Raw genomic sequence first — 12504 nt, forward strand, 5'->3', positions numbered from 1 at the left:
ATTTGAATTGGGAATCTTGGAACTGTGCACCCCCAAGGAAGCAGAGGCATTAAAGGACCTTGACCCACACATCCCTTTATGCCTCTTCTTGGCTTAGGGATGACAGGATGGTGCCTCTTTATCCCTATCACTCCTGAGGATATCCATGTGATCCGAGGCAGAGGTGTGGGTCACTGGGCCACATGCCTGGGCCCTGCCTGACCAGCTGTCCCTAGGTGATATGAGCCACTCACTGACCTCTCAATGTGGACTCATACTCAGTGTCTTCTTATCTGGCTCTCCGTCCATTTCCCTCGTCCTTGTACGCTCAAATGTTTCCGTTATGTTCGAATGTGTCAGAACTCCTGGGGCTCTTTAAAAATGCAGAACCTAGGGCCTACTCCCCAGTAAGCATGCACAGACGTTTCTAATTTTGGAGGTCTGAGGAAAGGTACAGGATTCCTCTTTTTTAACAAGTACTGAAGGAGATTGTAAAGTTAGAGACCTTGTCAGAAATAGTTTAAATGAGGGCACTTTCCCATCTCACTTCCTCTGATATCCTAAAGTCCCATTTTCCCTTTAGATCCGCATGCAAGGATGGTCAGAATGCAGGATGTTCTGAGGGGACTGGGGAGAAGGCTTTTGTAAGGGTGGGCAGAGGTTTCCTGCTCCCTTGAAGCAGGGCTGCCTTATCAAGTCCTCCCAGTCCACCTAAGGGGGCTGCTTCTGGGGCCCTGTGGAAGGCTCTGGGGTCTCTGGTCTGTTGTGTGTGAGAGCTGTGGCTACAATGTCTCCCGGAACAGACCCTGGAACAAAGCTGCTCTCTGGGGAAGAACCTGCTGTGGGGGGGAGGGGGTAGCTCCTCCAGGGCCTCCCTTCTTGGGGGTCTCTCCCAGACTGGCTGGAGCCAGTCCTCCTAATCCCGCAGTAATCATTCCCAGCCGCTGGCTGGTCTCTGCCTCACCCAGGGTCTGTAACATTGAACGTCAGCCATGTGTTCCAGATGTACACCACCAGGTCATTCCTACCTCTGAGGACTCTGGTTTACTTGGAACGCCTAGTGTGTTCTCTCCCAGGAAATCCTTTAGGGATTTCTATTAGGGGACCTTTTTGAGGTCTCTGTGAATTGGGGATAGAAGGGTAGATACAACTTGCCTGTTTGTCTTGCCCAACCCTCCTAGCAGACTCCCCACACACAGCACAAACCAGAATGATGGGAGGGGAAGCTAATGCTCCCTCAGACCCACTCCCTGCGCAAACACATTCCACTGCACACCTGTCCTAAACTCACATCAAGATTAGCTCAAAGTGTGTTCAGGAGTCCCTGGAGCCTAGAAAGCAGTGGGGGATCGCTGGGTCCTGTGTAAGGTACCTGGGAGCCACTGTCCCTGTGCCCAACCAGAGTGGATCTAGGCAAATTACTTGGGCTCTGCCTATATCCGATTGGATACTAATAATCTCCCTGAGAGATCAGGAAGGACCTGGCCACAAAGGGGCCCGCTGGATCTACAGCCCTGTCCTCAGATTTAGCGTCATATTTGTGAGGGGGCATCTTGGGTCCTCCAGTAGCTTCTTTACTACAGGTGGGTTTGCGAAGAGACTAAATTCACTGGACTTCTGCTGCCCAAGTATTCAGGCTGCAAGTATGGCCCAGATAAATGTGGGTACCTTGCCACAGGCTGCCTTGGGTGCCACGGAGGGACCCCTAGGTGCCTCCCCGCAGTACAGTGCAACTTCCTGTTTGTGCCTGTGGGTGGAACTTCGGGAGTCGAAGGGAAACACGGCCATGCTCTGTGGGGGGCCAGGACCGGCAAACAGGCTCACCTGGGTGGACTCCTGCTCAGGGGGAGGGGAGGTGCTGGTTCTGCTAGGGCAGTTCCGACAGACCGGAGGGCGGGGCGGGATCTGTTTTGGTGAAACCCGAGCGGTCTTTGTCTCCTTCCTAGGGGTTTTCCTTGCTCCTGGGGAATGCGAGGAGTGGGTCCGGCCTGATTCCCTACCGGGCAAGGCAGGTGGCAGTAAAGCCCTATTGCGGACCGGGTTAGGGCGGCCAGGTAGTGTAGTTCTCGGTCACGTGCTGCTTGTCCCTTCCCCCACGTCGAAAACCAAATCCAGAAAGCTGTAAAGTCGGAGGCCAGAGGGGCAGCCTCACCACCGCCGAGCTCCCGCGGGGCTGGGTACCAGGTCGGCTGTTGTGGGGTAGGGGGTGTGCTGGACAGACCACTCCCCTCCCTGGGTCGGGGGCGCGGCCTCAGCCGCCCCGCCCCGCCCCGCTCTACCAGGCCGGGCCAGGCGGGCGCCGGGAGTCCGGAGCCCGGAGCTGGCTGTGAGCCGGCGGATCTGCGGCGAGGAGGTGCCCGTGCTGGAGCAGGAGCTGGGCGGGAGCTGGAGCAGCGGCGCAGGTGGCGCGGGGTGAGTGGTGGGGCGGTGGAGGTGTCGGAACTCCAGCCTCCCGCACATCCCCGCTCCGGAGCGAACTTTCCCGGTCTAGGGAAGCCGGGGGTCGGAGTGAGGAGGGGGTCCCACTCTGGGCTGGGGGTGGGGGGTGCAGGCGAGGAGCCTGAACAAGGAACCGACACGGAAACTCGCCGACGGGTCCATACACGCGCGCACACAGAACCACGCACTTGGGACACACGAACACACGTGCACTCCGGAAAGGACGCGCCCTGTGGGTTACCCTTGCAGTCCCTGGAGCAGCGCCACGGGCCCACAGGGACCCCCAGCGGACAGGGTGCTCTGCTGTCGCGTACTTGACCGGGGTGGGAGAAAAGGGCTGCCCAACGACCGCCGACGGGGGCGGACCGGGTGGGACAACTCCGGAGGTTCCTGCTTCCTGGCCGCCCACAGGTGAAGACTAAGACGTAAACAGGCGCTGAGCACGTGATCGCTTCGCAGACAAGTGGGCTGTGCTCCCCCACCCCCGCAGCTGGGCGAGGACCGGCCTCCCCAGTCCTGGGCGAGTCTGCGAGATCTCCTGCCGGGCTGTATTCCATTCTCCGCCTCGAGAAACGTTAAGCCTTCCCCCAGAAATGGGAGCACAACGCCCCCTGGAGTCCGGGTAGCACAGGACTAAAGACTGTAGGGCTCGGTGGGGTTACCTGGGCTCCTCTCCTTCCTTCACCCCAACATGTTAATGGTGCCCTCATCCCTGAAGGTATCGCTGGATGGCAGTGTACAGCAGCCCCCGCATCATACCTCCAGTCTGGGGAGCAGCTGCCTGAGCGCCGGCGGGTCCCCTTCCTACCACCACCCCAACTTGCAGAACGGGGAGCTCCTCGCACTGTAGGAGCAGAAAGCCCACTCGTGCAAGAGTGGAAGCCCTCCATTCCCGGAGAATGCATGAGGGTAAATGTCCCCTACATACGGGAGTGGGCCTATGTCCCTCCCCTAGAAAGGAGGATGAGCCCCCTCCCCCAGGGAATGAGGGAGTGGGAAGCGGCCCTGTGCCTCCTTCTCTGCCCCACCCTCCACCCCTCCACACATGCTGAGCCCAGCTGCTGCCTGAGCTTCTGGGCTGGCTGCCAGAAAGGGGAGTAGGCTCCTGGTCCCCCAAGAGGCTGGGATCAGGGCAAGGCCAGAGGAGGGGGTCTTTACAGGGGAGGGGGGCTCAGTCTGTTCTTGTGAGGATCAGGGTCTGGGGTGAGCCTGAGGGTGGTTGGGCTATGTCTCCCTTTCCAGGGAAAAAGAAAGAAAAACAACCCTTTCCATCGAGCTAAAAATAGAGCTGAGAGCCGGCCAGGGCTGTGGCCTGGAAGGGGGGGATGCTCCTTCCTGGGGCAGAGGAGCTCTGGCAGGCCTTGGCCTTGGGGGTGGGGATGCAAGTAGGGGGTGGGAGGAGCTCCTTGCCCAGGGGTGTGGGTGTCAGCTGACCTGACTGGGGCACAGAGACCCCTGGAGGAAAGTGTGTGTGGTAAAATGTTTGTGAAACACCACGTGTGTGTGTATGTGTGTAAGTTGTCTGACTGAAGGAGACCACCAGTGTGTGGAAGAGGCTTAGGAGAGGAAGCCCATTTAAAATTGTGTCTGTGTAGGAAGGGCTTTGAGTCGATGTGAAAGACTGCGCACAGCAAGGTGTGTGACACCCAGGTATGTCTGTGTGTGAGTTAGACTGAAAGATTATGGGAAGACGGAACATCGAACCACGTGATGGATGAGATTGTGGTTGTGGCTGCGTGGGACTGAATGTGGGAAAGGTCGTGTGGGTGTTATGAAGACAGTGTTGTTTGCAAGAGGGTGAGAATATCTGTGACCCTAGAAGACAGAGGAGTGCTGTCCGCTGTGAGGCTGGTGTAGGTTTGGACTGTAGGTTTGGACCGCCTCACCCCGGTCATGGAGGGGTGGGCCAGGGGCTGCCTCTCTCTCCCAGCAATGACCTCTCTCTTAAATGGTTCTGAAGGAAGGTTGGGGAGCAGACAGCCGCGCCCGGGGCAGGCCTGGGCTCGCGGGGTCGAGAGGGTACAGTGCTGGGGAGCCAGGTAGGGGCCCCCAGGCTGGGGGTTGACGTATTCTCCGAATGTGTCACCAGGTGGCGCCACCTCCGCAAGTCCGAATATGCCTCCATCAACCGCTGGGGGTGGGGCAGGCAGGGCCCGAGCCTGGGTCCCCGACTGGTTCTGGGGAGCAGGGTTCCAGGAGCCGAGGCGGGGGGAGGGAGCAGCTGACCCTCGGCGCCCCGCTCTGGACTCCGAAGCCGCAAAGTGTGTCTTGTGGGGCAGGCTTCGACCGGAGGAGCGGAGGGGGAAGGGCGGCCGCCGTGGCGCCTGGTCCTTTGTGCTCGAACAATGACCAGCTGCCGCTGGCCCCGGGGCCCTGGTGGGGGTAGAGGGTGACCCGCCGCCGCTACCGAGTCCTGAGCCGACCGGGCTTCGGAGATTGTGATCCTGAGTCCCGCGGCGCGGCCCCCGCGTGCGTCCCGCCAGCCTCGCGTGACGCGGGGTGCCTGCGCGTGTCCGCGCCCGGGGCGGGGACGCCCCTCGGACCCCTCCCCCGCGCTGCGCCGCCCACTCGGGCCGGACGGGGGCCGGTCGGGCCGGGGGGCGCCGCGGAGGCGGGGCCGGGCCGGGCCGGGCGGCTCCGAGTGGCCGCGCGCGGGCTGGAGCAGGGCGGCGCGCCTGTGGAGCGCTGGGGGCGGCCCGGGACTCAGCATGGAGCGGCGCGGCGGAGGTGAGGGGGGGCCGGGGCTGGGAGGCGACCTAGGGGCGCCCCCAACTTCTGCGCGGCGGAAGGCCGGTGGGGAGGCGGCAGCCCCCAGCCGCCCCCACTTAATGGAAGCGGGGGAGAGGGTAGGGAGGCTTTAGAGGGTGGGTTGGGGGCTCCGGCTTCCTGTCGCGGAATGGGAACTCGTGATCCCAGACTTGATCCCGCTTGACCGGTCTTTGGAGTTTGGTGGGGGGAGACTTTCCCCAACTCTTCAGCCCCCAAAACAGGTTTGTGGGAGTTCAGCCTAGCCAGACCTGCCTCGGGCACTGGCAGAACCCAGCGCTCAGTGCCCCCAGCCCAAGGAGGTGTGTGTGCGTGTGCTGGGCCAGAGTGATTACTCAGGGAGTGCTGGGGGGAGCCAGGGGTTCCCTCTCCCACAGCCGCAACGCATTTCTCAAAATGGAGCCTCCACTTGCCCCTCCTTCTCTCTCGGGCTCCCGCTCTTGGAGCCCGGCTGGCTGGGCCTGGCTTTCCAGAGGCCTGGCCCTGGCTCCCTGGGTGTCTGGCTCTTAGGGCTCAGTTTTTATATCTCTTCTGGGTTTAGGGGCCCTGGCTTTGTGGGATGGGATTCAGGGACCCAGGCTCACTGGGTCAGCCTGTCTCCTTGTCTGCCTGACTCTGGGGCCTCTCTGAGCCTTTGTCTCTTGTCTTTGGGGTCTCTGTCTTTCTCTGAGTCTATCTCTCGCCTGTCCTTATTTCTCACTTTCTCAGGGCTCACTGAAGTAGGCAAATGCGGACAGAGGTGCCGGCCCCCATTGCCCCCTAAGAATCCCGTTCCCCGCAGCTTTCTCTGTGCCCTGGAGTGGTGTGGGAGAGGGCAGGAGATGGCATGTGCCGTCTGCTTAGCCCAGGTCTGGTCCTTGGTAGTGGGCTCTACTCTCCCCCAGGTCTCAACCCCTAGCTCCTCCGCCTTCAGTCTGGATACCTTCCTGGTTCTCAGGGTCCTTTGACTTGGTAGGGAGGTGGAGGGTAGGCCTAGGGGAATACCAGCCAGAAAGAAGGAGGCCAGACCAGGCAAAGGAATCAGATAATGTGTGTCTCCATTCCCCACACTCCAGTGAGTGACAAGAACCAGGCTCCTGCTCACGCAGTTGGCCCTGCTTTCACCCAGGCTCCTACCCACTCTCACACATGCTCTGTACACACACACACACACACACACACACACACTCCTCTGCACATACTTGTGCACCCTCGCTTTCCTCTTCGTATGCTCATGTAAGATACAGGGAGTTTTACGTATAAACTCATGTGTACCTGAAGGGACATCCATCCAAAAACACTCAAGATAGTTGAGCTCATACACCACAAATTCACGTATCATATACACAGTTATTACTTTTACGTATTTTCTGAGGGATCCCGATGCACACTCGTACTCTCATATGACATGTTAATCTGCACATAGGAATAACAGGAATGTATTGATATGGCTGCTCAAACAGGCACGTAGATACACTAATTCCTGACGTTTTCACACATTTTCACATCCACACATTGTTAAGTACTCGTGCACGGTCTCACACACACAGATAAGTACAAACACAAACTCCTGTTCCTGCGCGATTCTCTGTCCACTTCTTGGCCCCCGCTCTGCATGATGACTTCAGCAGATGCCGGAGTCCTGGTCTTCGGCCTCAGGACTGGGGAGGGAGTTCCGGGTGGAGGCTTGCTGTCCCCTTCCGGGAAGGAGCAGAGCCTGGGGAGGTGGAGCCCTCTTCCCTGGGTTCCAGGGAAGGGAGATCTGCGAGCAGCTGCTGTGATGGTGGGTGATGGTGGGGCTTCCATCCTTATCCCCTTGGGGCTTCTCGGAGAATGTCTAAAGCCGGATGGTTTCACAGAGCCAGAGGTTGGTGGCAGGCCTGTGTGGGCTCCTTTAGGCCAGACTCATTGGGTGTGGTGAGGCTAGGAGTTGGCATGGAAGCAAGCATGAGCCTGCATCCACCTCTAGAAGGCAGGAGACCCCAGAGGGCACCTGTGGGCTCCCTAAAAGCTGTGGGTTACTCGTTTGGCCAGCTCCACCCTTGCCGCCTCTCTGTCTGGGAGAAACTAAGGCCCATTTGGGGGGAGACTGGGCACTGCCTGGCCTTGGCTCTTTATTCGCTAATTACTATCTGAGTCGCTGTGTCCCTGAGGTTGCCTCTGCCCCAAGTACCCTCTAATGAGGCCACCTGTCCCAGGGGACTGGGAACCTGTGCTGGGCGTTGATAGAGAACTCCCTCCTAAACTTGGTGTCCCAGCCTCTGGGAGGGATGCAGGTTTGGGCTGGAACTCTGCATGACCATCAGGCCTCCCTTCCCCTCATCGTCTTTGCTTGGTAGGGTCCAGCCCTTAGCCCTGTTCAGACCAGAACTGGGTGGTGATCTGGATCCCAGGAAGATCTGAGTTTCCTGCCAGGGCTTGGAGAAGGAGCCCTGGGGGATCAGAGCATGGACTGATGTCAGGAAGCTCTTTGATCTGGGACAAGGGGTCAGGAGAGGGACTGAGGGACTTGTATAGGGAGGGGCTCAAGGTGAAAGGACTCTGACAGCACTGCCCTGCTCACAGGTTCCCCTGGAGGCCCTTGGCCAGGCCTGAGCCTCTGTCGCCATGGCCATTGTACAGACTCTGCCAGTACCACTGGAGCCCGCTCCTGAGGCCACCACTGCCCCACAAGCTCCAGCCATGGGCAGCGTGAGCAGCCTCATCTCGGGCCGGCCCTGCCCCGGGGGGCCAGCGCCTCCCCGCCACCATGGCCCCCCTGGGCCTACCTTCTTTCGCCAGCAGGACGGCCTGCTACGGGGTGGCTATGAGGCACAGGAGCCGCTGTGCCCAGCTGTGCCCCCTAGGAAAGCCGTCCCTGCCACCAGCTTCACTTACATCAACGAGGACTTCCGGGCAGAGTCACCCCCCAGCCCGAGCAGTGACATTGAGGATGCCCGAGAAGAGCGGGCACGCAGTGCCCATCTCCGCGGCCCCCCACCCAAGCTCATCCCTGTTTCTGGAAAGCTGGAGAAGGTGAGGACCAGCCTTTTCTTTGGGGCCAGGGTGGAATCAGGAGCCCCCTGAAGAAGCTGGAATTTGGGGGCCGATTTAGAGGAGAGATGTGGGCTGCGAGTCACCAGACCTGGGTTCCAATCCCAGCTCGGCCTCATTCTGGCTGCATGACCTCAGGGAAGTCACTTGACCTTTCTGAGCCCGAGGTTCCGTATTTGTAATGTGGACGCACCATGTCAGCTCTCCAGTGATGGTTGAGAGCATTCTATCACATGACGTATGTCAGTGTTGAGCCTGGTGCCTGTCACACGACATGTGCTCAGAGGCGAGCTGCTCCGACTCCTGCAAATGCAACAGTTATGAATCTGACTGTGAACAAGGCCTTTAACTTTGCCGAGCCTCCACTTGCTCATCTGTAATATGGGCATAGTGATCATATTTTGCTCATATGGCTGTTGGGATGATCGGAGACGAGCCTTTTAAGGGATGTAAGGGATGTCAGGAGGCCCTCAGCTGGTGGTAGCAGTTAGTATTAATGTGTGGGGATCAGGGACCCCAGATGGGAGGGCAGGGAGTATGACAAGGACTTTGAAAGATCAGGCAGCTCATCCCCAGTGTCACGTGGCGCCTCATTTCAGAACATGGAGAAAATCCTGATCCGCCCAACAGCCTTCAAGCCAGTGCTACCCAAACCTCGAGGGGCACCATCCCTACCTAGCTTCCTGGGTCCTCGGGCCGCCGGACTGTCTGGGAGCCAGGGCAGCCTAACACAGCTGTTTGGGGGTCCTGCCTCGTCCTCCTCTTCTTCCTCCTCCTCGGCTGCTGACAAACCCTTGGCACTGAGTGGCTGGGCCAGCGGCTGCCCATCGGGGACACTGTCTGACTCGGGCCGAAACTCACTGTCCAGCCTGCCCACCTACAGCACCGGGGGTGCTGAGCCAGCCAGCCACTCCCCTGGTGGGCACCTGCCCTCCCATGGCCCGGGGCGGGGGGCGCTGCCCGGGCCAGCCCGAGGGGTCCCGACTGGGCCCTCCCACTCGGACAGTGGTCGATCTTCCTCCAGCAAGAGCACAGGCTCCCTGGGAGGCCGTGTGGCTGGGGGGCTCTTGGGCAGCGGCACCCGGGCCTCCCCTGACAGCAGCTCCTGTGGGGAGCGTTCCCCACCCCCACCCCCACCCCCACCACCCCCTTCGGATGAGGCCCTGCTGCACTGTGTCCTGGAAGGAAAGCTCCACGACCGTGAGGCAGAGCTGCAGCAGCTGCGGGACAGTCTGGACGAGAGTGAGGTGACCATGTGCCAGGTGTGGCCAGCAGCGATAACGGGGGTGGTGTGGCAGGACATCCACAGGAGCTGGGAGTCCCCGGAGCATTTCCGTGTGTGCTGGGGGGACATGGTGGGGGGTGGGGGGGCGCCGGTGAGGCGTCAGGGAGTCTTCCACCCAGCTGTCCAGCTTCACCTGCAGGGGGATGAGGATGCCCAGCACCGCCATTTATTGTCTTTCAGACTTGAGCGAGACACTTCACGGTGCTGAGCCTCGTTTTCCTCAGCTATAGATGGGGAGATATCTGGCCGCCTAGGGTTATTATGAGGATTAAGTCAGGCAAAGGCTGTGGAGTGCTTAGAATGACGCCTGGCACCTAGGATTTCCTGTAAAAGCGTTTGCTATTCTGGACGTTTCTAGAATCCTCGAAGTGGTCGTGACTAGAGTTACCCTAATTTTTCTCGTGGCTGAGTGGAGTCTCCTGTCCCCGAGCCCAGCCATAGGCTGCCAGAGCAGTCGGTGACCTGGGAGCGGTGGGGGGCCGTGGAGGGGGTTGCTGGATGTGGAGGGGAGCCGCTGGGACCCAGGTCTGCCTTCTGTCCTCAGGCCTACGAGGAGCGGCAGCGGCACTGGCCACGGGAACGCGAGACGCTTCGGGATGACAGCGCCGGCCAGGCCCAGCGGGCGCAGCGGGCCCAACAGCTGCTCCAGCTGCAGGTGTTCCAGCTGCAGCAGGAGAAGCGGCAGCTGCAGGACGACTTCGCGCAGCTGTTGCAGGAGCGGGAGCAGCTGGAGCGGCGCTGTGCCACCTTTGAGCGGGAACAGCGGGAGCTAGGGCCACGGCTCGAGGAGACCAAGTGGGAGGTGGGCCAGGCCAGGAGGAGTGGGGCGCGGGGCTCAAAGGGTCCAGCTGTACCACTCCCCCTCCAGCCTGCTACTCCCAGAGATCCTCCCCGTCCTCAACTCCGGGAGATGAAGATCCCCCTCGGGCTTCCCTTTCTGGGTAGGGGGAGGGTCTCCTCGTGCCACCATTGTAGGTGTCCTCAGGGGTCAGATCGAGTGCTCACATAGCCAGTGACATTCCCGTCCACTGCTTCCCCACCAGTAAGAATAGGAATGTAGCCTGCCCTGTGCCCAGAACTTTCTAGCTGTTACTTGGAGTGGATCTTGTGATCCTCAGACAGCCCTGTGAGGTGGCTGTTGTTCATCTCCGTCTCTGAGCTGAGAAGGACTGGAGCCCAGAGTGATTGCTAGTCAGTGGCAGAGCTGAGATCGCAACCCAGGCCGTGTGGCTCCAGCATCTGCGCGTTTCCCCAAAATGCTGGGGTACCTCTTGGTGGCTCCCACGCCTGCACAACCTGCCACCAGCCAGTCCCTGGGGCTCTGCAATGCGTCATGATGGTTGGAAGTCACCTGCTTTGAAGGAAAAAGATCTGGGTCTGTGTTTTACTTCTGCCACTTACTAGCCATATGACCTTGGACATGTCACTAGGCTCGCCTCAGTGTCTCTATCCATGTCGTGGGTGTCAGGATCAAACAAACTGTCCTCGGAGAGCCCGCGTGATCTCGGGGTTCGAACCTCTGGGAGAAAACTTCTCACCAGGCTTCCCGACTCCCTCCCACCCCTAGGTGTGCCAGAAGTCAGGTGAGATCTCCCTGCTGAAGCAGCAGCTGAAGGAGTCCCAGGCAGAGCTGGTGCAGAAGGGCAGTGAGCTGGTGGCCCTGCGGGTGGCGCTGCGAGAGGCCCGAGCTGCACTCCGGGTCAGCGAGGGCCGCGCGCGGGGCCTGCAAGAGGCAGCCCGGGCCCGGGAGCTGGAGCTGGAGGCCTGTTCCCAGGAGCTGCAGCGGCACCGCCAGGAGGCCGAGCGGCTCCGAGAGAAAGCTGGCCAGTTGGACACCGAGGCAGCCGGACTCCGGGAACCCCCCGGGCCACCTGCCGCCACGGACCCTTTCCTTCTAGCAGAGAGTGATGAGGCCAAGGCGCAGCGGGCGGCCGCCGGGGTCGGGGGCAGCCTGCGGGCCCAAGTGGAGCGGCTGCGGGCAGAGCTGCAGCGGGAGCGGCGGCGGGGGGAGGAGCAGCGGGACAGCTTCGAGGGGGAGCGGTTGGCCTGGCAGGCGGAGAAGGAGCAGGTGATCCGCTACCAGAAGCAGCTGCAGCACAACTACGTCCAGATGTACCGGCGTAACCGGCAGCTGGAGCAGGAGCTTCAGCAGCTCAGCCTGGAGCTGGAGGCCCGGGAGCTCGCTGACCTGGGCCTGGCCGAGCCGGCCCCCTGCATCTGCCTGGAGGAGATCACTGCCACCGAGATCTAGGGTCCTTGGCATCCCGGAGCAGCAGGGAACTTGACTGGCAGCGGGGCGGGAACCTTGGGGCCACGGAGGTCCCCCGGGTCTTAGGGCCCCAGAGCTGCTCGTGCCCTGGGATCCAGGCCTCTGGGCCTCTGCCAGGACCCTGGGGGCAGCCCTATGACTCGGTTGAGCAAGATCAGCCCCCTTGAAGGTCCCTGTTTTCACTGTCTTATAGAGGCTCCTACTCACTTGACCCATCTCACCTCTCCTGCTGCTGCCATTGCCACTCTGCCAACCGCATTTGTCCCTGACGAGGGGGTGGGGGGTGCTGGGAGGAGGAGGAGGAGGAGGGTCCCTCTTTTCCACACTCTCTCCCACCCCAAAGCCAGAGAGAGCCAGACAGCACCAGCTGCTCCAGATGTGCCTGCCCCCTCTCTGCCTATGTCGGGGGTGGGGGGCCAGGGCTGGGACTGGCGTCTGACCCCCACGCTCCAGCCCTGCAGCCTCTCTCCTGGGGCAAGGGGGTTGTAGTCAGACCAAAGGAAGAACTCAGAATTGTCTTGCTTATTTGTGTTTGTGACCAAGGGGCCCCTCCCCACACCCAGGTTTATGGCCTCGTTTTCACTTGTATATTTTTCCACACTGTAAATTTCTTGTACAAACCCAAAGAAAAAAATTAAAATTTTTTTTTGTTTTTAAAAAAAAGAGTGTGCTAAGTAGAGATGGGAACTTCTGTGACCCCTACCCCCAGCTGCCCCTTCAATTTGCTGGCTATTCCCCTACTCCTCATAGAGGT

General features: G+C 60.3%; 1 protein-coding gene across 11 annotated transcripts; it reads left to right on the forward strand.

The window, feature by feature from the left end:
- The first annotated feature begins 1537 nt into the window (after positions 1 to 1537).
- Positions 1538 to 12413, forward strand: LZTS2 (leucine zipper tumor suppressor 2). Of its 11 annotated transcripts, none has more exons than XM_046026415.1 (7): positions 2093 to 2391; positions 2830 to 3040; positions 3137 to 3327; positions 7729 to 8178; positions 8796 to 9443; positions 10026 to 10283; positions 11049 to 12413. In XM_046026415.1, exons 4-7 carry the CDS (start codon positions 7771 to 7773, stop codon positions 11730 to 11732), a joined length of 1998 nt encoding a protein of 665 aa, XP_045882371.1. In that variant the 5' UTR covers positions 2093 to 2391; positions 2830 to 3040; positions 3137 to 3327; positions 7729 to 7770; the 3' UTR covers positions 11733 to 12413. The 11 variants fall into 11 exon arrangements, with proteins under 11 accessions (XP_045882370.1, XP_045882371.1, XP_045882360.1 ...); XM_046026404.1 differs by having other exon boundaries at positions 2094 to 2391; positions 8796 to 9458; XM_046026411.1 differs by lacking the exon at positions 3137 to 3327 and having other exon boundaries at positions 2094 to 2391; positions 8796 to 9458.
- The last annotated feature ends 91 nt before the right edge of the window (positions 12414 to 12504 follow it).

The sequence above is a fragment of the Meles meles genome, chromosome 13, assembly GCF_922984935.1.
Source record: "Meles meles chromosome 13, mMelMel3.1 paternal haplotype, whole genome shotgun sequence".
Lineage (NCBI taxonomy): Eukaryota > Metazoa > Chordata > Mammalia > Carnivora > Mustelidae > Meles > Meles meles.